At 41.4% G+C, this 24,092-nt stretch overlaps 1 protein-coding gene across 2 annotated transcripts; it reads right to left on the bottom strand.

Annotated features, from left to right (window-relative positions):
• Positions 1–5,655: 5,655 nt before the first annotated feature.
• IDNK (IDNK gluconokinase) lies at positions 5,656–11,560 on the bottom strand. 2 transcript variants are annotated; one of them, XM_075020302.1, is made up of 5 exons: positions 11,312–11,445; positions 11,159–11,189; positions 10,667–10,753; positions 9,053–9,096; positions 5,656–6,858 (listed from the first exon to the last, which is right to left on the bottom strand). In XM_075020302.1, exons 3-5 carry the CDS (start codon positions 10,694–10,696, stop codon positions 6,498–6,500), a joined length of 435 nt encoding a protein of 144 aa, XP_074876403.1. In that variant the 5' UTR covers positions 10,697–10,753; positions 11,159–11,189; positions 11,312–11,445; the 3' UTR covers positions 5,656–6,497. The 2 variants fall into 2 exon arrangements, with proteins under 2 accessions (XP_074876403.1, XP_074876402.1); XM_075020301.1 differs by having other exon boundaries at positions 5,658–6,858; positions 11,316–11,560.
• Positions 11,561–24,092: the final 12,532 nt, after the last annotated feature.

Genomic DNA, 24,092 nt, shown 5'->3' with positions numbered 1-24,092 from the left:
TTTAAGCATCTTGTCTCAATATGTTTGCGGTTGATGATTACCTAGGATTCAAGATGACTGACCAGCTTAAGAGCTTGAGTGTAAGCTCTGGGAGTATTCACCAACTCTGGGCTAAGGCTAGTAAACAGCTCTTGGAGTATGAGGTGGAGGGAAGAGAGTAAAAGGCATATGATGTCGAAGACTGCTAGCTTGGATAAAGTGGGGGTAGCAGAATAAAAGATGCTACTGTGTGTGTTACTGAATAGCATCTGCTTTTCATTGGTCTTCTGTGCCAGTGTAGTTGTGAACATGCTCACTGAATTCCTGTATTGCTTTTAAACACTTGGTCTGAACACTCTTTTTCTTTTGATGGTACAACTATAAATTCAGTTTGCTCTAAAAATCATTGCTTGCAAATGGTTTGAAGTCACCCATCTTAACTCAAAGTTAATCAGTTTAATGAAGCAAAATTACAATGTGATATAAAGGAAAGAAGTTGAGCACACTTCAGCATATAGTCAAATTTTTAAAACTTTTGGCAAAGCCATATATGTGGTTTTGTTAGCAGTAACTGCATTGTACTCTTAGCACAGAAGGGAAGTTTCACTGAGTGTCCAGTAATCATGTCTCTTACTTTGCCAGTAAGTAAATTGATCAAATACTGCTGATGCATGGTACTGGGAAAAGTTCAAGAAAATCTCTTGGTTGGCAGCCTCTGCCTTTGGATCAAAGTCTCAGATGCAGCAGCACAGAGTATTAAACAAACAGAAATAAATTAAAATAAAATCTATTGGTAAGATGAATTTAATATAATCAAAGCCTTTTAAAATACTTACATTCTGCATAAAGAACTATTATTACTTTTATTTCCTAGCTGGTGATCAGACCATCATCATACCTTCACAGTGACTTCTTTTGGTTGTGTCGCTTTCATTGCACTGAGTACAAGACTGTGATAGGGAAGTAATAGATAGCAAGTGACTACATGGGACATTGCTTTAAAAAAGTAAGACCCCCCTCATCATGCAGAAGGCAGGCCCTTTTGAGAATACAATCTGTAGCATCCAAAAAGGGTGAGGTGGGGAAGGGAATAAAATAATTTTTACCAAGTTTTACTAAGACACTAGAACGATGAATTTAACTACCATGAACACTTTCTTGAGACAACATTCAGTTCACCTATGTAAGTATTTCAGATGCACATTACATACTAAGAGACATTACATTTGAAGTCAAATTTTATTGTAATTCAACGAGAGATGAAGTTTGCCCTAAATTCTACAATGAGCATTGCACAAAGTTTCCTTCTTGAAGTACAATCGATATTTATCAGTAACTATTGTCAGCTGCTAACTTTACTTGTAAGTAGTGGTAAAACACTGAGCCATTTTTTGCATAGGAGGAATTCTAGTTTTGTCAGAAAACACAGTAAGTAGAACAAGGTTTATAGGTAGGCTAGACTTTATTACATCTTTATCAGTAGAAGAAAGATCACACTTGTTGGTTTGATAGCATGTTACAATATTCCTGTTTACACTTCCTCCAATACTTGTTGCCCCTTTTCTTGCTCCTCTTTGCAATGCTCTCTTCAGAAGTATTGTCTTCCTCTTCTTTCAGAAGTAGTCTTATAGTTTGAGCACTTTGATAACTTGTATTTGGAATCTGCTGCTTGCATTTTGGTCCAAAAGAAGACCATGTGTGCCTGAAGCTTGTCTCTTTATTTTCCTACTTTCTTTTCTCGTACATTGGACCAAATGATCTGATAGGATTGTCTACAAAACTGCCTTGCCTGATCATCAAACTACTCCTAAAGAAGGCTGCAAAAAGAAAACAGCTGAAAGCTGTGGTAGTGTGAACTGACAGGTGCCATTTAAAAGATGTAAAATGCGTACATTCAAATCAAACACTGTTATTACACTCCTATAGGGAATGTGACAGCAAGATGGCTAGTTTTGTGAAGGATGTGGCCTGTCTAGTTCTCTTCTTGGTTCTGTGCCTGCATGATAAAATAACCACCTCAATTTAGCGCTGGGTCAGCAGGCCGCTGGGTCTGTTCTTTTGCCTGTATAGATAACCTGTTCAGTTTAAGAAGACTCTACCGTTCCTATGTTTAATGTATGAATGGCTGCTGCTATTGGGATCTAACATTTCATTTTTATTTTCTCAACATAGCATTGCAAAAAGCTTATGCTGTAGTAGGTACAATATTTACGCAGCATGTTAAAACCTGTGCTTAGCACAAATTCTTGAGGAGGTATAGGGCTTGTGCTCGTGGCAGAGACAGAAAAAGCAATTTCTAACTGCAGACATTTCCTCCTTAGTTTTTGCTGCCTTTGCTAAATGTATTTCAAAATATGGACAGAAAACTTGCATCCAGATAACCTGAACTAAATATAACCTGCCCAACTAACCTGAATACAACATCCCTAATACAGTGTTAAGTTCATTAAAAAAAAAAAAAGTAAGTAAATGAAATGTAGGATTGTGCTTGGGCAGGTAAATGACACTTCTGTACAGATACTGTTCTGCGATCTTTTCATTCCACTGTCCACATGCACAGCCTCATTAAAATCAGAGAGCGGTTCTATGTGGTTAGCATTTGGCTAACTATTGTCTTAATCTTTTAATTTGTGATGCACAGGATGTAAGCAAACAGAAGTAATGCTTTGTTTGCATCTTTCAGAATAGCAGGTAACACTACTTAACTGATTTAAGTTGACAACAACCTTCCATGCAATATCTGGAACAGCCTCAAATTGTGGAGCTGGGGTCCACAGACAGTGCTGTGAAATGCAGGGTCAGTATTCTTTTTAAGCAATCTGTGCATTCCTGCACCTGCACGTGAACAGGCTGGCAGGAACCAAGTAGGCTTTCCCTGTAGAGGGGAAAAAGCCAACCACTCCTGCAAGCCCCTGTGTATTTGGCATTGTAAAGTTGAGTTATGTGGCACTGTGGCAAAAGTTTAAGAAATAGTAAATTGCAACAGTTCTGTCCACCACACGCCTGGTTCTTTGTTGGGGAAAATAGAAGGAGTATCAGATGGAGCTAATGAAAAGTTTCTCAGGAGTCTTGCAACCCTCCTTTTCTAAATAAAAAGCAAGCAGGAAGAGTTTACAGGGGAGGCATGTATAAGAAGTTGTGTTCCTGAAGATTTCACCCACACTTTCCAGTGAAAGTAATGGCTTCTTGGTTTCTGCTTGTTTATTGAGAGGGGCAGGTTCTGCAAATTTTTTTGGCTGTATGTGTCCCCCTCTGAGATGGATCAAGGTGGAGGCAAACTCCCTCCTCTTGGGAGATGCTGAGAGAGAAAGGCAGATCATTGGCATTATCTTCAGATCAGCATTCTGAGAAAAACTGGTGTATGGTTAACATCTTATTGTGTTCATCCATGTACTGCCAGCTGTCCTTTATTGGAAACGGGAGGTTCTCAGGAACACTAGGTCTGCAAAACAATAGTAGCTTTAGGTGCTGATAATCTCTAGTTAATGTGGAGGCTAGAATAGTGAAGGTACAGAGGTGTCTTCTTTTAATGGAATGATGTAAGTGGGAATTACAACCTTCAAGCACCAGCTAATTAGGACATAACAGACTAAAGTACTGAACTCCAGTAGTGAAAATTGCACCTGTTATTCACAAGATTGATGGCATGTTAATTTAAATGGTCACTTTGTTGTCCTTTCAGCATCATATGAACTATGGAAATACTTTGGTTTGCTTTAAGTAAAAGCAAAAGGCAAATATATTAAAACGTTAAGGGAAGGAAATATTCCTGTCATGGTAGCAAAGAGTGAGAAATACCCTGACCTAATTCGAAGAAGCATGAACTGACTGTAAGTAAGAACATAGTGTTTTGTTTAGAAAAGTCCTCCAAAACCCAAGCTGCTTACATAGACTTCCCTAAGAGAGAACAGTTTTTAAGTGTTAAGAACAATTTTCTGTTAGTGCCAGCCACTCTGTGAGCATGCTGTAAATGCTTGATGAGCAGATCTGAAAATGAGTCTTGCCTTTTCAGAAGTCGCACTTGAAAATGTTGCCCAATTCCTTTCTTATTTGAAGGTCTGATCATACCTGTTTGTGACAGGATGTAGCTGCTTTCCCATCACCTTACAGTGTTCTGATCTAGTTTTATTGTGTCTGAAAAAAAGTGAGCATAAATCTGTTTTTAATAATGTTTATATTAGAAAAGCTCTTTGTTTGTAAAATGGTGTATTCGGAAAATATGAAGGCTTCATTAAAAGCAGAGGTACCACAAGAGGGTACTATTTCTTTGGTTTTCATAGCTACTAAACTTTAACAGTTCTGACAAGTCCCTTGGTCTGAAGAGGTGCCTAGTTTCTGGAATTTGAGGGTGTTAAGAATCAGCCAGACATGCCTGTCTGTTGCACTTAACTTTGCCTCTGAGTCTTAAGCTTGCACCTTGGCTCTCAGAATCAACAGGCTCTGAGTTGAGAGCAAGTGGTTTTAGTGCTGCATTGTACAGTGGCAGCCTAAAACTGGTAACTGCCTGGTATTCTCCCTCCAGGTCATGAACAAACAGGAAAAGACCACTTCTGTGTGTGTTGATGTCTACAATCCCTAATCTGTATCTAAAATTGCCCACTTTCAGTCAGCTAATACCCATTTATTGCACTGATCTAAGCACAGTAGTTTGTCTAGTAAACCACAAACCCCCTACTACTCATATAAAATGAGAACCAATGTTTTTCAATGAGTTACCCAGGTGAAAATTACACCAATGATGCTTTGAAACATCAGTTTTGCTTCTAAAGGAATTCATCCATCATCCTAGAAATAAAAAAAAGAATTGCATGACACACTAGAAATAATCCATGTGCAATAGCACATGGGGATGACTCTATTCAGATATGACTTGAATCTTTCTTACAGGAACTATCTACAGTTTTCATTAAGTTAAGCTAAAAAGGCACCTCTTGCGTAAACAAGGCATAACGAACTTTTTAAAAAACACTTTGGCAATAAAAAAAGGAGTTTAACATTAAATTCTGTGAGTTTGGTAACTGATTGGATATTTGGAATTTTCTGATCACAAAAAAACCGTGAAAAATGCCTATTAGAAATAGTTTGATCTTAAGCTTTAAAGCAGCTGTAGGAACACCTATCCATAAGCATATATTGGACTGGACATTGGCTGAGGTAGAAGACTAAAGCACACCAGAAAAGGGAAGCGAAGGAGAAGATCCAACTGTAATGAACGGGTTAACTTTGTTCATGAAATCGCATGTGGGGGTAGGGACATTCTTCGCTTATCTAAAACCTGTAGAGGTAGGGACATTCTTCACTTATCTAAGACCATGAGTATCCGGTTGAATAGACAATTACATACTGATGATTAGCATATGTATAAAGACGTTTTACAGAGCATGAATGGGACTTGAGTCACCTAAAGAACAGCTGAGGAAGACTTTCCGCCTTCATCCCAACAACCCCCAGAAGGCAGATTACGACCACCTAACACCTGATAGCGCAAGCACACAATACCGAAGATACCAGCAGCCACGTATCAGGGACTAAAAGACTGTATAAATAAAGAGACTCTTCCCCAGTTTCGGCGCGAGCTTTTTGGCAGAGCACTGTCACCCCGGCCGCCCAGCGCTGTTTTGCTCTCTTATCGCTTGCTAATAAATTCAATCTTTTATTTAATACAAATTGGCTCCTCCAATTTGTCACGAGCATCTATAACAACTGTGAAACACTAAGTTTTTCTAAAAGAAAGAAACGTCTATCAGTCTTGCATTCAGTATCTTAGATCACTGGTTGACTCATTCTCCACTGCACTTCATCAGTGGGTATGCTTTGTACATGAAAGATGTGAGTTCAGAGCAATGTGATGCAACTTATACTTTATTTCTAAAGCTTTCCATACAACTACATTTTGCAAACTGCTTCACCACCACTACCTTTTTTCTTACATTTTTAAGCTTGGTATTCAATGCATACAGTAAGAGTTCACGAAAGCACTCATGAAGTCACCAGTGCCCTGGTGAGGTTAGCACAGACACAAACACAGAAGCTACAACTTGCTGAAAATCTGGCAGTGAGACAGTGGTAGTGTCAGGCACAGAACTTCATCATGCATGTTCCTGCCTCTTATACTTCTAGAAAAATAAATACTTTGTTTCTAACAAAGCTCTAAATTATTTCATTACTTAATAGCAGATATGCCTACCTCCATGTTAGAGTAGAAATTAAAATGAAGAAAATAATAAATTATTGTGTGTGACCCTTGGCAGAATTTTCAAAAGCAGGCTCTTCCTAAAAGGGGAGTTTTAACTTCATATGGTGAAGGGTTTAAAAAGTTGAGTTTTTGAAAATTTCATCTTGTATGTCTTTTACAAAGCCATGATAAAAATACCAAGTGTAGTAAATCAGCTCTTAATATTGCAATCCATTTAAGTATCAGGAAAAATAAGTTGGTTTAATAATCAATTTAATAATTAAAATGCTGTTGCATATTCTTGATATCCTTAAGGGAATTTCTGCATGTGTAATTTAGAAAATTACTCCAGAAAAGCCTCACCCTGAAAAATTATGCTCTCAATCTCCAGCACTATTTCAGGGAGAGATTTTTCTAGACTGACAGTAATAAAGTTTTCTGGAGGACTAGGAGGCTCCAGAGTATCAAACTGAGACTTGAGTAGTTCAGGTGGCATAAAATGTCCCCTCCTCTTCTCCAGGCGGCCAGTAATGATGTCTGTAGGCCCATCCAAATGAACGAAGAGGATCTTCAGTGCTTCCTTTTCTCCTGATTCCTCTGGCTCGTTGCTTGCAATTGCAAATGGTCCACTAAGTAACACATACCTATACATCTTCTTCAGTGCAGAACAGGCCAGAATTGCATCTTGTCCAAATGCATCTTCTCTAGCAAAAAGAAAACAAAACAAAACCCCCCATCCACACCTGGTATAACAATATGGCTCATTAGTTCTGCTGAACAAGGGAGACAAGCCCTGCATCCTTGGCAGTAGTGCCATTTCTTTGTTATTTTGAAAGGATTTTGAAATGAAATTTCCAATGCAGGTAAAGATGTGATTTGAAAGTGAGGTCAGGCTAGCCAGCCTCCTGGTAAAATCTCAATCTTGGGGACCTTCTTTATTAGCCACAGTTCTTTCCTAAATTAAATTCAATTCTAGCACAAAGAAGTGTCATGATCATTTCCTTAACTGCTGAGAACAGCAGCAACTGAATATCCATACAAACTCCAACCATTATCTATAAAATTACTACACTAATCTGTTTAGAGAGGAAGTGGCTACTGAACAGTACAGAGCTCTGTTCTTAAGTACATGTGCAGGTATACTTCCAATACCTGTTTTTGTTGTCTCAGGTTTAACTGTAACGTTATATTTTATGTTTCCTGTAACCATAGTCATTGGCAGCACTGCATATATGCCCACTTCAAGTTAAACAAGGGATTGGATGCAGCTGAATTAATGCCTTGCACATGTATTTTTTAATGGCAAGTTTCTTAAAATAAAGCAAGCATTAAACCATGGGTATGTCTGTTCCACTGAAAAGCAAATCCAGAATTAGTTGTCTCTATGAAGAGTGACTGAAATGCCTGTCTAAGAAAATACATTCTGTAATCAAATTAAAATTAGGTATAAACCTATTTAAAAATCATGCCGTGTTCATCAGATTTTGGTTCACAGGGAAATATGAACTTAGAATACCCACTATTATCATCTAGGTAAGCCAATGCCAGCCTTAGTTACTTACAAGTACTAGTAGTTAAACATTGGCATTAGGGTCTTTTATACTTGACTTTGCAAAGTTTCTGGAGCTGGGCAGTGGCCTTGGGCTAGCATGTAACTTAAAGCAATGGATCCAGCATAACAATCCCAACAAATTTCTCAGTCAATTAACCCACGCTCCAACGAAGTATGCTCACCTGATGTACGCAAGCAAGTAACAGCCACTGTGTAAAGCCAGGCTAAACAGTCCCTGCTCTCCCAGCCTTTCCTCATTTGGGAGATGCTTCAGTCCCTTCGTTCACCTACACAGCCCTTTGTTGGATGCTCTCCAGCATGTCCATGTCTCTCTTGTAATGGGGAGTGCAGAACTGGACACGGTACTCCAGGTATGGCCTCACCAGTGCTGAGAGGGGAAGGATCACCTCCCTTGACCTTCTGGCAATACTTTGTCTAATGCAGCCCAGGATATGGCTAGCCTGTCTTGCCAGAAGAGCACATTGCTGGCTCATGTTCAACTTGGATGTCCGCCACCACCACCACCCCCCGGTCCTTTTCTGCAAAGCTGCTTTCCAGCTGGGTGCCCCCCACTAGCTGTACTGGTTGTTCCTCCCCAGGGGCAGGACTTTGCACTCTCAAACTGCATGAGGTTCCTGCCAGCCCATTTCTACAGCCTGTCAAGGTGCCTCTGGATCAGCCACTCCTCCCAGTTTGGTGTCACCTGCAAACTTGCTGTGGGAACACTGCCCCATCATCCAGATCATTAATGAAGATGTTAAACAGGACTGGACCCAGTATTGACCCCTGGGGTACACCACTAGTTAGTGGCCTCCAGCTACACTTCGTGCCACTGATCACCACCCTCTGCACCTGGGTGTTCAGCCAGTTTTTAATCCACCTCACTGTCTGCTCATCCAGCCCTTACTTCCATCAGCTTCTCTGTAAGGATCCTATGGCAGATGGCGTCAAGCAAACTTTACACTGTATCTTACTCAAACTAACAATATTTTTAAAAAAATTTTACCTTACTGTCAATATCCGTGTCTTTTGTGGTTATGTCCTTTGTAAGTAGCTAATGTCAGGCTTATTACGGAACTGCATCCTTGAAATTATTTTTACACAGACAGCAGAAAAACAACTATCATTGGTAACAATTTTCCCAACACTATTATTCAGGGATTATCTCAGCCTCAGCAATTACCATGACAGCTTGGATCAGTGAAAACAGAATGGCTTTACCAGCTGCAGAATGTTTTTACACTACTACATACATTTCTGCTTTGGAATGCAATGGGTGGGGAAAAATATTTCGGATACTTTTTTTGTCTTTAGCCCAAACTCCATAAAGCTAGATGTTCTCTTACCTCCTTAGTATATCATGCAGTGCACAAAGCCAGGGCATCCTGTCCTAGACAGAAAACAAGTTCGTTCAAAGTTATTTATGAAATTGATTTGAAACAATTGCTTCTAACATCTACAGCATTTGACTAGGCATGAAAGTTAGCATTAAGCTGTACAGCAAGTTCAGTTTTGATCCTCTTTCTTCCTAATGTAGATTTGCTACCACTGCCTGAAGGCTAACAAGAAGTGCTAGGCATACTATCAGGAAGATGTTTTTAGTGGAATAGTACTTTTTGTATTACAGATACCTACAAGTATCTGATGGAAGTAATATATATCTATACGTGGCATGCACCTTGTAAACCTTTGAAGGACAGTCAACTTCTCTCTTGCTTCTATTACACAATTCAAATGTACAGCCTGAATTGTTATTTCTTTTTCCTTATATCTTGGCATACACACACAATTCTTTGGATCAAAGTTGAGGTTTTCAGGAACAGATAGATCTAAATTTAGTTATCTGCAATAACTTGATTATATCATTTGTATGTCAGTAGCAATCACAAATAAATGTAATCATAGCCACAATTTTGCAACACTTTTGCTCAGTTAGGCAAACACTATATGAGTGATTGATCTGCTTCTTATTATAATCTTATTTTAGGTTTTCAGCTTCCACAAACTTTTCTCATACCTATTGAGCACTAAACAATTGCTCCCATTTCATCTTTCAATTCTGTTACTGCTGGCTGAGCACAACAAAAGATAACGTGGACAAATAAACGCAACAATTTTTTGTTATTGCCGTTACAGAGTAACTTCCCACTGGCATTCAAGGCAGCCCTCACAATTTTGCATCTCTGGTGTTTCAAAACAGATGCCTCCCTCTTGCTGGGCGACATACACCAATGGGTTAGTCATTCAATCGTGCAATGCTGCTTTAGATGACATACCAGCTTATATGAACTTCCAACCACTAGTGAAAGATTAAAGTTTTTAGCAAGAATCTAGAATACTTTTTTTCAGTCTATAGGGAGTACTTTGAAGAACTCCCTAGTTCAGCTTTATGTTTCTAGAGATTTCCCAGAAAAAGTTCAACTTGTAACTTTTCTAGTTTGCTCAAGTCTCTGGATTCCCAAGTATTGTAAAACTAAACATGATCATTTTTATCTGTTGAGGCTGAACCACAGGCTAGAGGAAAGGAAGCACATATAAAGCAGGAGAGTATAAAACAGAAGATTGTGGAGCAATCACTGCAGTAACTGAAAGTGATGAAATGTACTTCAGTCAGTAGAGACATTTGTCTGTCGTCATGTATTTAACATTACGAAGAAGCAGGACATAATCTAAAGCTGCAGCTCTGTGTATTGATGCAGAGGGAGAGATTTCTGACAAATCCTGAATCAGCACCAAACCCCTTGTGAGCTAGCAAGCACACTTTGATAAACTACTTTTTTAAGCAGAATCCTTTGTAACACAAGAAGCCTCCCCCTCTTACCAGCTGCAGACCTATAAATTCTGCCTATGCTTACAGACAGCCTAGTCTACATAAAGCACAATCTACTTCAACACACCGTGCCAGAGGTTACAAAGACAAACGCGTCAATGACTGTTCTTTCAGGGTTTATACACGGTACCTCATCATTTAATGGTTTCCCCTCTGCCATCTTCTTTTTACTCTCGGGAGAATGATAATCGTCTGCATCGTAGAATTTCCACCCCAGCTAAGGAAAAAAAAAGTAAATAAATAGAATTATGGATCATTCGACCAAACCAGGCGAGCTAAGAAGAACTTACAAAGACGACACCTACGAAATTAGGGGCTTGTTACACCGCGGCATAAATCACCACTCACGTGGGGACGATTAGCAAAAAACCCCTGCAAAGTCAGCTGAGCAGCAGCAACACCTGACGCACGGCGGCACGAAGTTACAGTCGGCGCCGGCTACCGGGCGCTGGGGGCCGACGCCCCGCACCCCCAGCCCTGGGGGGACACGGGGGACACCGGCGGGCCGCGCTGCCGAGCGGCGGTGGTTAACGCCGGCTGGGATGCCCGCCCGGCGGGAGGGAGGGAGACAGACACAGGGAGACCTCCCGCGGCCCAACGCGGAGCCTGACGCCGCCGTTACCTTCGCTGCCAGCCGGGACCCGACCGTCGTCCTGCGGGGAAGCACAAAGAGTCGGCTACAAGCCCCCTGCCGGAGGGCAGGGGGCCGAGACCCCACCCCCCCCACCCGCACGGAGGGGCTCCGGCAACGCCGAGCCGCCGGCCCCGCCGGTACCTACTTCCCCGAGCCGCTCACGCCCATCACCACCACCAGCACCATGGCGAGGAGGGAGGGAGGCGGGCTGGGTTGGGCCGCGCTGCGCTGCGCTGCCCGGCCCGCTCCCCTCCGCGCCGCTTTTCTCCTCTCCCACCGCCCCGGCCCGGCCCTCTGGCGCGGCGGGGCGGGACGGGACGGCACCCACGCGGGAGGCGTGTTGTGGCCCGGCGGCGGGGAGGGCCTGCGGGGCGGCCGACCCCGGGGCGGGGAAGCGCCTGCCCCCGCCCCCCCACCGCCCCTTGCCATTCCCCACTCCTGCGGGAAGGGGGCGCGGGGGCGCCGCGTGTCCCGCTCTCTTTTCCCGGCGCGGCGGAGCCACCTCGTGGGCTCCCTCCCTCCGCTTCGCCTGTGGCTTCCCCGTCGGGGCGGGCGTTTCTGCCCGCGGGGTCCCCAGCGCCGGCGGCGTTCGCTGTCTGCGGCCTCGCTGACACGGGACGGTGTCGTGGGAGTGGTAGTTCCTGCCCCGCCTGTTAAAGCCTGCGGTAATGCCTGCCGGGCACTGCTGTACCCCTTCCTCGTAAAGGTCTGCCGTGGAATTAACCCGTTAGCCATGCCGCGGCTAGCTCCGTTTCAGGTTTTTTTTTTTGTTTTTTTTTTTAATAAAAGTATTGGTCGAGTCACATTTTTAAATCGCGGAAGTGCTCTCGGACACCGAGCGTTCCTGCTGTTGGCGTCCACGTCCGCCCTGCCGAGCGCGGGGGGGTGGGTATGTGTGTTTCGCTCCGCGGGGAGGACACGCGGGGGTGCTGCCCCGCAGCGCCGATGAAAAGAGTTTTTGGCCTGCGCAGGGGAGCAGCGTTTGCCGTGCCCGGGAGAGCTGCTCCCCCCGGTGGCTGGCTGCGGGAGAGGATGCGGCGTGACCAGCTTCCGCGCCACGCAAGGGAAAAAAAAGACCGCTGGTGTTCGTAGGCGATAGTTCTTTTGCCATATAACCCGGAAAAACCCGTGGCGTTCGCCTTGTGTGTTTCGCCTGTGTTCAGACTCCTCTCTTAAAGCTCACCATTCCAGCGTCACGGCGTATCCTGGGTGCGGAGATGGCAGCCGACAGCTAGTGCTGCCCAGAGGACTGCAGCTTGGGGGTCACGGAGGTCCCTGCGCGTACGACAGACTCCGGTGACAGTCTCTTCATGGGAAAGGTTGCAGTCTAAGCAGAGAACATGGATGACGAGAACGTGCAAGTGGAGCGATGTGAGGGTTTTTTCTTTTTTTTCCTTTTTGCAGGCGTCATAAGTAGGTCTGTGTCTCAGGAGCAACACTTGACATAGAGGAGGTAGAGAGAGGCAGGAGAATGAATAGGCACACCTGAGGGGTGCGGGATGTCCCAGACCTGCAGCTCACGCTCCTCCTGACGGACGGACGGACGGTGCGTGCGCAGCGAGCTACATACTGTAGACACCGTGTTTGTTACTCCTGCGCAGACCGTGGATGCCATACGTGAGTGGCAAAGTTGCTTTGCCTGTGCACAGTGGCTGCAGCAGGGGTTTATGGACTTTGGCAGATTGGTCTGAACTGGCACTTCAGCTAAACAACCAGATCTCGGGAAATTCCAGTCCAAGGCCTACGTATCTTACATACACACAATTTGCAGGCACAAAAAGAGGTAACGGTCAACTGAGCTCAGACATCCCGTAATTCTACCAGAGGGAAGGCCTCACAGGTACCTAGAATAGGCGGCCTGACGCTAGGGCTTTGGGAAGGGAAGAAGCATCCATGGAAAAAGCAGCAACACTGGCTGCAGGCCAAGGATGACTATATGGTATTGAATGTTTCACTGTAGCTGTGGGAGTCAGCTGCTAGTGCCTTCGAGGCCGCAGTTACCAATGTGGAGTAGCGCGTAGTGAGCATGTTTTTTAAGTTACAGGTACCGAGTTCTTCCAGAAGAGGCAGCAGTGCTAATTCTAAATACGTTGATGTAAAGTTTATTGTACTGTCATGATTATTTGACATAATTTGATAGATTTATCCATGTTTAAAAAACCCTAGATTTTAAAAATCATGGTGTTTTTATAATATCTTCTCAAATATGCTGTCATATGAATTTTGAAATGGTGTACCTTGCTTACTTATCCATAGCTTCAGACTTCTGCGTGAGAAATTTTGGTTTGAAATAATAAAAGACATCTTAAATGAACATGTTATTAACGATACTGATCCATCCAGTTAGTTTTAACTCTTTCCTTCTACAATTCACCTTCTGGTTTCTCTGCTAGCATAAGGATAGATAGAAGAGTGGTTTTAGTTTTCTTTAATTAAAAAAAATTGTTTAATGGGCACTGCCGTAACAAAAGACATGTATTGAAATTTGAAAATTTGATTTTAAGGGAAAATACCTGCCGGTTTTCATTGTATATGTTGGATTTCCTCATTCTTTCTTTTTTTTTTTTTTTTTTTTCTGTAAAGAAAGCTATCTAGGTAATTGCAAAATGAATAAGTTCATGACACTGGACAGAAAAAAAAAACACCAAAAAATCAAACCAAACCCAAAACTCTATTTAGATAAGAGATCTGATAGTGGTTGTGATTCTTAATGAAGTAAATTAAATTTGTTTCTTCTTTACTAGTATTTGAAGTTAGCTCCTCCTTTGAAGGAATAAACTTATTCAGTGTATATCAGTTAAGTAGATTATATCATTAGTTTCTCAAATAGAAGTCCTTTCCAAAATGAAAAAAAAAAAAAAAAAAGATTGAGTCAATCCTAGTTTCTGAAGCTAAAAGGGGTAATGTGACCTTACACGACTCAAACTGTGGAAGAAATTCTCAGAAAGTACAGTAAGTCTCCCAGCCTGCATGAAATTTTATTTCCTTTGCAGAGCACTTCAAATAACATTATGAATGATGGATGCCTTGCATTTCTTTTACTGTTATCTGTCTCTGACCATTTAATTGAGGCTGGAACTGCCTGTATTTCACATACCTATTACGAGTTTCTTAACAATGACCAGAACCTTCGAAGTTACTAGGCTACTACCCAAACAGCCCAGTCCTCAAATTACTAACAGACCACACTGACTCTTTTAAGGCGCTCAGTGACTGAATACAAATTATGCTGTAATAGCAGTATGATTGTGCTAAAGTAATTGAATTTGCCTGCACCTTCTCAATTTTTTGGCTGATTAATTGTGAAGCAGGGGGAAATGTTTCATTCAGATGAGCGATCTTGGGAGATCCAAATGAACAAACCCCCAAATACCTGAGGTGGCTTTGACTCTGGAAGCATTATCACAATTGTAATTCCTATTCCCAGTATTAAAACCTTAATTGGTCTGTCACAACAATCCTTGTGATTTTGTTAACATCAAGAGCAACTGACTACTCCACCTACAGTGTACACCCAACTGTTTTTATAATCAGATAATCACAGTGTTATCCAGCTTGATTACTACAAAGCAGAGAGAACACCTGTTTCTCTATTTGACAGTTTTTTTTCTTAGTGCATAACTTTGCCTTTTATAAAAAGCTCCATGCCAGGCTGGTGTGATGTCGTCTAACAGCTATTTTGTATCTGTATTTGGGGGAAGTCTTGCCAGGAGTTTTCTTTTACTCAAGCCCAGGCTAACAAACCGTGAGCAGGCATTGACAGAGCTATGCAGGCAGCAGCGCGCTCTGCAGATGCTGCTGCAGGGAGAGGAAAAGGAGATGCAGAAAACTAATCGAATTGTACAAACACAGGAGCCTATAGGCAATGTGAAGAAGGCAATTATATTCAGACTTCCTGCTGGTGTGGTTCATTTGATTTGTGCAGATCTAGTTCATGTTAGTACTCAACTGCAGAGATGACTGGATAAAACTCAGCCAAACGACTGACTTAGCAGGATCGCATTGCATATGCTTCGTATCCACTTAAGGTGTGTTTAATTAAGTTGTAGATCCAATAGGGTATGTGGAACCTTTTGGTTTGAGTTGAATGAGGATATCCCTTCCAGTCTGTCCTAGTCACAGACAAATATTTTTTCCACTTATTATTTCTTTAATAGCACGGTGGAGCTTCATATTAGCCTTTGTCATTTAATAAAATATGCACATCTTAGGAAGTTTATTCTAATGCTGGCATTCTATTGAAGACCATTTGCCATAATTGGCATGGGTGCCTTCTCTCTAGCATTTAAAATTCTTGTTATTTCCAGTGTTGGCAGAATATATAACTTGGTTCTGAAGCTCTGATGTAGTTATAAAAGAAAGCTGTATGGTTTTATGAATTCCAGAATGTTCACATTGCTGAAATAGGAGACAATGGAATGTAAATGTCTTCTGATGTTTTATTTATTATATTTAATAACAAGTGAAATTAAAATATAATGGTGAAGGATGAACAATCAAGAATTAAAAGGCAGGAAACCTCAAGAATATCTACCAGAAAACCCATCATGTGCTTCTAGCCCCTCCCTAAAGAATTTTCCTGATACTGAATTTTTAAATACTTTTTTTTAATGGCATTTAGCCTATTTTATGGGGTTTTTTTTGAGCATTTTCAGTGTATTTCTGAGCCTCTCTGGCTTTGACTAATTGTCTGATACTGAATCTGTGGAATTCAGTAAAGCTTTACCGTCTACTTAAATTAGCTGCCTAATTTTAGAGAAGGGTAGTATGAAATATGAATGAAAGAATTTTACTTTCCTGGAGTGATTTCTATTATTTGCCTTTACTGTATCTGTCTCCTTCCCAAAGATATCAGGAAAGGTCTGTTGCATTCAGAATATTGCCACATTCAAAGTAGAAAGAAAAAAAACATTCCCACCCTAATTCCTAATTGAAACGTACCACAGCATAATGGTGAAGTACTATTAAAGTGCACAGACCTCTTAAAGGTTGCCAGCAACATCCAGCATCATGGATGTCTGTTTCTTATAAAAGTGAGGGATCAGATACATTGGGTAATCTCAACTTCCTGGATCTTAAGGGGAGAAAGACTGTCAGGCAGCTAAGGCCCAAATTTATGTAGACATGTAGGCCTTCAGATTAAATCCTGGTTATGTATTGGTAGTAAATACAAGTTAGAGGGTGTTAATAAGATGTGTTCACTGCGAGGAGAGTCGCTGAAATAGCTTACACTGTTGGTGTCCTGTGAATCACAGTTAGTCCTCATTATGAAGTAAATCAGCTTCAAATTATGTTTATTAATCAAAACTGTACCAACAATTTTCAGAATTTGTTCTACGCAATGCAAAGTCAGTCAATACACTGTCTGAAATCCTTCCCTTTTAATTTTACAGTAGATATTTGGGGGGTTGAGGAGAACTTAGCACAAACAGGCTCTCTGCACCCAACAGAACTTCCCAGTGCTGGGGAAAAAATCATCAGTTTGATGAATCTGTCAAGCTTTCAGACATTTGGGATTGGTAAAACAAACTAAAGCTGTTACAGGTTTTAGAAAACACCTTAAGTATTTGTACAGGCTACCTCATCCCATTTTTTTCATACTGAAGTGCAGAGCTTTAGGGTACGATGTTCATGAAATAAAAAATGAGAGTTATAAATAACTTTTCTTATTTTTTCAGTTTGCGGTACAAAAAACCCAGGTAAGAGGGAATGGGAGTGACTTTACTTTGTTGCTTCTAAGTGACCTAAGTATGTTCTCAGCTTGATTGTGAAGCTGGAGGAATGACAAAATTAACTGAACCTAGCTATGGGTAAAAGAAAAATGCAATACTTCATACCATATTATAATCTGTAGGTGTCCTAGCTCACTAGTTTCTGTATAGAGAAGCCTCAGGAAACTTTGATCTAAAAGTTGAATACACATAATTCTAAACACAGAAGCTATTGTTAATTCATTTTTATTCTAGCAACAACAAAGGAAATACTATAGTATACTTATGCAATGGCTAGTTGACTCTCTTTCAAGAAAATTAATGTAGATAAGCAATGGAAGATTAGTTATGTTTTTACATGGTTGTTCCTAAGGTTTTGAAAACGTCTTTGTTTTATGGGATATACTTTATCAGTGTAATCCGGCTTAAATCTTTCGATACCAACTCCAGGTTTGCACGAGAATCTTACCAAATTTAATTGTGTATAAGAAATCAAAGTCTGTTTTCCCACATAAAAATTTCTGCATGACATGACCAAAATCAGTGCATTAATATAAAGACTCCTGAAAAGTGCTCAACAAATCAAGTCTAAATCCTTGAGGTCATAAACTAGTATTTTACTTATCTGCCATGTCAAGAGTGTAAAAAAAATGGGAAAATTAGTGTGGTTTCAGTCCAGCATAACAACTAGAGCTGCAGCAATGTGATTCAAAAGTGACTGTGAACATCAAGGGGTTATATCTGGTGCTCGGAGCAGAGTCAGGAAAACACGTAGAACTTTCTGCCTGGGTGTGGATGGCTGCCGGCGTACGCAGTGCTCATGGTGAGTGCACAGCTACTGCTCACAGGCCACAGTCATCTGCAATCTGGTGCAATTTCAGTGTTATTGAAGGGGCAGGCTGGAAAAAAAGAAGACCACAGAGTTACAAGAGGACGATTTTCTTCTCTTTAGTCTCTTCAAAAAGAAACGGGGCATAGCTAAAGAGGACATCAGGAGAGCTATACTGTTCCTATTCCAGTCTTAAGTGAGACTAAAAGTAGGTTCTCCAGGATTACTTTGTCACTTTGAAAGCTTCTGGCCTCCACTGGAAGTACGGCTTCTGCAACAGATCTATTATTTTATCTTCTCATCTTGTATTTCTCTCCTAGCACCCAGGGTGTGAAAGTTACATACTCTAGATTTCAACATCACTTATGATAGCAATAGTACACACTCATGTAGAACCATTAATCTGGAACGCACTCGAACTGTTAGAAAGATATAGCCACCTGCTAGCTTTGGGAAGTGGCAAGGAGAAAATACATATATCTTAAAATGCTGCTGGGTCCTACAAGTAAGTCGTAAGATCACTATTACTGAGCAGTTACTAATGAATGTTTTTGAAGTGTGCTTTCTTACTGTCTCTCATGTTCTTTGCATTCAGTTAGTCCACATCTCTTCCCTGGATAGCCAAGCCTTCGTTCTGCAATCACTTACAAGTGTACTTATTTCTTATGCCATAGAGCCTCTCATGTGCAAGGAAGTTCAGCAACAAAAGTAATTGCAACTTTAAATCCTGTCGTTACTCATGCTTACGTAATTAAAAGAGCCAGATCAATAAAAAGCAATAGTCCTTACAGTAATTTGGAAAGGAATTAATGACAAAAATCAGAAGCTATAAAAAAGAGCTGTATCAGAAACTGAATATTGTTGCATATTATTATTTAAAAATCGTGGTGCTAATTACTTTAATAACAGACTCTGGATAAAGTTTAGATGCTGGCAAGATTAACAAACTTGAAATACCTGTTGTATGTGATACATGTTTTTCCTGTACTAAGTTTGTTCACAAAATGTACTAGGAACCTGACTTACCTCATGTGCAAAGCAGAAGTTTTATTTGCTGGACTTCACTTTGATTTATGCAAATTAGACATGGTGTAAAATCTGATTCCTCATACAGACCCCAACTTCAAGGATCATTCCTCCTTGGAAAAGCACTTTAAACATGTTTGAGGTTAGACAACTACCAGTGCAGACAAAGGATGTAAAATTCAAATTGTACAATGGGAGTATTAAAAATCAGAATAACCACAAAAGAAGAAAAGGAACTATAAAACCAGCCAAAACTGGTCTAAGCACTTTCAGCTGTTTCAAAGTGCATGTGCAGCAGCCATGGAAACAGGATGTTACTGCAAGTGAATTCTGCCCATCAGCGTCCAAGTTCTACCCGGTTACAAGAGCGGTATAAAAGAACACAGCAAATAGGTGCGTGGTGGTTATTATTTCTCTGTGCACTCAGTAAGCAAGGCTTTTGGGATGCTGAGAGCTCTTCAAAGCCTGTCTCTGAAGAGTTGGCTGGACTGGCCTCCTGGTAACAGACGCTAATGTAGTTTTTGTATATTTCATGACTGGTGTTAGTGTTATAGTAATAATCAACTTTTACTCTTGTTTTTATCCTCCCTGCAATGATAATGTTGAAAAAAATTTGACTTTTTGGTGTAACATTAGACTGTATTTTGGAGCCTTACTAAATGTTCATTTAGATAAATGCTATTAAAAAGAGGAGCTGTTCAAGCTGTAGGTAGGCAGTAGCTCTTTTCTCTATCTGCTGACACTGTCTGCCAATATACCTCTACCTACTTAAAAAATGAACTTTTTTGATGGGCAGATGTGCACTGCTATATTCTTTGTCTATGCACAAATACAGTCAGAAGGGCAGAGCTCTAATTTTCACCTTGATCAGGTGATGCAGAGTACCTTTATCTGGATTACTAAGTTAATGGTGTGGGAACGTTTTTTTAATTCATCATAGACTGGGGAGATACATGGATGTGGCATCCACCCTGTGTTCAGCAAGAGGCAACCAGGTTCGTGTAGATACTGAATTAACTGTAGACATCTGAAACCGCCAGTTGTGTCACATGTAAAACTTGTTAGTCTTTCAGTGGTGTGAGCTGCAGGGTTTCTCTGGGGCTGTTAACAACCCTGGAAGCTTACTGCGTGGATTGTGTGAAAGCAACCAGAGAGAACCAGTAGTGAAAGAAGTATTTGGGAACAAAGATGGTCCTCCAGGAGAGAGAGACTTCTTGGAGAGGCAGCACGGGAAACTCTGAGAGAGTACACTGCCTGCTGTAGTTTTCCTGACAATGGTATTAGAAAACCAGGACTGGCTATATGTTCCCTGAAAAGAGAAGGGTGTACCAAAGAAATGTTTCAATCCCTATTGGTAAAAACATCTTGGCAAGTCCCAGGACCCAGTGAACCATGATAATCATCTCACTGACTTTGTGTGCTCTGAACCAAAGGCTGGGAGCTGACATTTGCCTTCATGGTAGTTCTCGTGTGGATTAAAATCAATGTAAATTTTTGCTCCAGTAAGCAACTTTTAAGTTTGGTATTGTGCAATACAGTTTAACCCAGAGAAATGCTGATTGATTGAGCTTCCAGGTGACAGCTGCAGAAAGTTTGCTAAGAAGTTTGTACAGTAAATTCAACCAGTCATTCTCTGCTGGAAGGAAGTATTGTAATGTTCTTCCCATACTTACTTCTGAATCTTTGTGGAGAGTGCTGAAGTTCAGCAGTGGAAGAAAATGCCTACTTCTGACTCACCCCTGCTGCCCCTATGAGCCATGGTTGTGACCGCTCTCGCAAGTACACCCAAGGAATTTAGAGGCCAGCAGGACCACCACTGCCATGCAAGCTGTGATATGTCCCTACAGATTTCAGTAGGACTTTAGGTCTTTTTGATGGGGTAATTGTGGTCCAATATATCACTGATAGCTCTGCATTTTTTAGTGGATTTGGACTGAGAGGATGTTTGGCTCACAATAGAAATTCCCTTTGAAGTACAAACATGAAAATCTTCAGTACTTTGGTACTGCTGTCAAATAGCATCATATTTTACAGATCTTGTTGCCTTCTCGTTCATGCAATGAGTACGTGATGGTTTTGTAATGTTTTTGTAATGTAAAAGAAAGTAGAAACCCTATGTGAATTAAAGTTTCAGCTTCTGACTCAACTCTGCCCTCATTGCAATCAGTAGAACTTTTGCTTTTTAAGTATTTTTTCTTTGTTATTTCTGTTTCTTTTGATACTCTTAAGGTTTTGTAGTGCAGTAATAAGCATTCTAGAAATATGCATTAATATTTTATATACAGTTTTCAAATTACTGGTGTAATATTCAGATGTGAGAAACTTTTCTTTCAAGATGCACGCCCTCCCCCTTTCCTTTACAATTGTTTTTTGCTATGAAGTGAACGTGACTGTTTTGCCTTCCCAATGCTTACTTAAGATTGAAACAAGAGCATCCTATAGGTGTGGGATCTCTCTGCATATATAACATTTGATGAGCTTGCTTGTTTTCATATTTTGAGTGCTACCTGGTATGCCCAGCTCTATTCAGTTAGCTCATTGCTAATTTTGGCTTGGCTTCTGGATCTATTTTACACAAATACAGTGTGTGTCTCAAAGGCAATTCCATTGAAGATAACAAAGTATACACACAAGAATTTGGGGCCTTGGTATGAACAAGTTGTTTGCCTGGTGAGCTGGGTCCTTCAGAAGTCGTCCAAACCTTCTTCTGTGTAACGGGACCTCTAGGACACCTAGGAAGCTAGCTTTCCTGTGGACCTTGCAACTTTGAGAGCAAAACTCACACTTCCCTAACTATCGTAAACTGCTCCCTGAAATACTGGTTCATTGCTAGCTCAACCCCCACCCTCCATTCTTTAGGATAGGTTCTGGAGAAACCTAATGTCCAGATCATCTGTCTTCAGCTGAAATATTTCAGAGTTGGAGATTCTAATCCTATTGTAGAAGGGAACTGAGTCAAATCTGAACTGTCTTAGACTTCATTAATGTTGATGGAAGTTACTGTTGTTTGCTTATGGCACTGTGATCTCTGAGCCACAGCTAATCCCTGTATGAGCTGAATGGCCTGGCCTTGAGAACCTTGTGAGGGGCCCAAGCCCCAGGCGATGGCTAGGTGTGGGCCTAGGGGAAGGAGGAGGTTAGTGTGTCACGCAGGGCACCCCTGTGGGGACAGTTAATTGTGTATCTGCTCTGCCTGTGTGGGAACCCAAGCTCTGACCCAGGGCAGGCGTGTTTACAGCTGCAGCAGTTGCATTATGGATTAAACTTTGAGTACTTGGAAATATATGTATATACTTGTTTAAATTCCAAACATTAACTTAAAGAGCTAAAGTTGCTGTGATGATCAGTCACTGAAGGGAAAACCCTTGACTATTATATTCTGTGATTTGGCTCCATGCAGAATCATCCAGAAATCAAAGTACTGCTCAAGCTCCTTAGTGCTCCCTGCTATCCCTGATTCTAACTTCCTCTCTGGCAGCAGTTCCTAGGTAAATAGGAAGTATAGGCTACTGTCCTTTACTCCATTCACATGTACTCAGCCCAAAGCAAATTAATTCAGTGACCAGTTAGATGAACAAAGAATGGGAATGTGGCTGTTGTGTTGAGTGGTGACAGTACTGAGACTGATGAACCTCAAATGCATTTCAAGCATGTGCCTATCCATCAGCATTTGTTCTTGCAGCCATAACTACCTGGTACTGAGATCTCCCATTAGATCTCCCAAGCTCTGCAGTATGAAGCCAGGTGAGTGCTTGGATAGACCTCTCTACAACATGCCGTGGTCTTGGCAGCAATAGCAGTAGCCGTTAACCTTCCGCTGAGTCAGAAGTGGACAGGTGTATGAGCAGTGTATTTTTTTTAATACTCCATCAGCTCAGCATTTACTGGTAACCGATTTGAATTTATCTATGCTTTGCTTTGTGTTTTCTAATATTGGCCATACTATTTAATGCCAGTTCCTGAAGTACCTGATTTTTCAGGTGATCTTTCTGAACACTAGCTGCATAAGGACTGTTTGGCCTCCAAGGTATGGCAAAAAGGGGTGCACTCAGTCAACCATGGCTGTTGAAATATTTTTGTGGGTTTCTCTGTATGATTTGTAATGGTGTGAGACATTTAAGAGAATCCTATTTGTAGGGGAAAAAAAAAAGGCCTGTAATGCTTTCAGAATAAGGAAGGAATGGCAGTCCTTATATCTGTTGCAAAATCCATCTAATGGATGTACATTCTGCAGTTCCAACTGGGCAGAGTGTTTGCTTCCATTGCCTGTATTTTTTTCCTATGGGATGGAGTATTTGTTTTTCATCCTTTATTTGGTGACATCCTGCTAGATGGCTGCCGTATTCTGTGCCAGTAGTTACTATATTTCTGTGGTAACTGAAACATAGAAATCTGTTACTTGTCTCACAGAGCTCTCAGGCACCTCACGTCCACATGGTATGGGGTATCACAGAAGCAAATAAAGTGTCAAAAAGACATGAGTGACTTGTCTCCAAAGCAGGCAGGTAAAGTTCTGCTGAGCTCTGTGCTCCTGCAGCTGTGCTGCTGTCGGTACACACCCATTCACACCTGCTGTGTAACAGTCAGTTTGGAGACGCGAATTTCATGCTGCAGTCATCCATCACTGTGTCTGTAACTCTGAGAACTCCTGGGAAGCTCATCCCTCTCCACATGGTCCTGACAGTAAAGCAAAAAAACCCTCTGACAGCGGTAGACTCTGACCAGCTCCCTAAAGCTTCACCACTGGCTCAGCTCCCTCTTCTAGTTTCCCTTTTGGATGGAGAAAGGCGTGCTGCAGAGACTGAAGGGAAAGGTAAAATATCTGGCTTAGAAAGAAGAGATTCCTTCTGTATTGTCAGCAGGAAAATCTGTGTAGCCTGAGAGTCAATCCACACATAGGCTGAAATCCTGCCTCTACTGAGTTCCCATGCTACAGGACTGTAGGACAAAAAGTGTTCTTTTATAATTAAGGAGTGGGTGTCCACAACTGGTGTCTCAGCTGATAAGAAGCTTCTTTCATACTTTGTGGGCTGACTGTGGCTGTTGAGGTGAATAATCTCTTTTAAGTACTCACTGGTTTGCTTCACTATTCACTACGCAGTTGGAAGCATTTATCATTTAAGAGAAGCATATACTTGTAGTTTTTCTTTTATGTTCCGCATTAAAGGGCTTTGCATATTTATTAGCTGACAGTAGTGAGCATTATATACTTCTCATTTGTTTGTGGTTCTCTGTATTTCCTGCTGTTCGGAGTCCAGCAGAAAGCCAAAGGAAGAGTTTACAAGAGTAGCGGCGCTTAGGCTTTTCCACTGGGTTTTCAAAAGAACGTTACATTCACACAGAACTGTTTTCAAAA

Source organism: Buteo buteo, chromosome Z, assembly GCF_964188355.1.
Source record: "Buteo buteo chromosome Z, bButBut1.hap1.1, whole genome shotgun sequence".
NCBI classification, from domain to species: domain Eukaryota; kingdom Metazoa; phylum Chordata; class Aves; order Accipitriformes; family Accipitridae; genus Buteo; species Buteo buteo.
The sequence above is the reverse complement of the archived record's forward strand: the minus strand, read 5'-3'. Positions and strand labels throughout refer to the sequence as shown.

What these genes read in the sequence shown, in the direction of transcription:
- IDNK (XM_075020301.1), bottom strand. Translation starts at nt 11,356, where the DNA reads ATGGTGCTGGTGGTGGTGATGGGCGTGAGCGGCTCGGGGAA. An exon ending in GGAAACCATTAAATGATGAG is followed by an intron (nt 9,097 to 10,666) that starts GTACCGTGTATA and finishes TTTTCTGTCTAG; the next exon opens with GACAGGATGCCCTGGCTTTG. An exon ending in CTGCATGATATACTAAGGAG is followed by an intron (nt 6,859 to 9,052) that starts GTAAGAGAACAT and finishes TCTTTTTGCTAG; the next exon opens with AGAAGATGCATTTGGACAAG.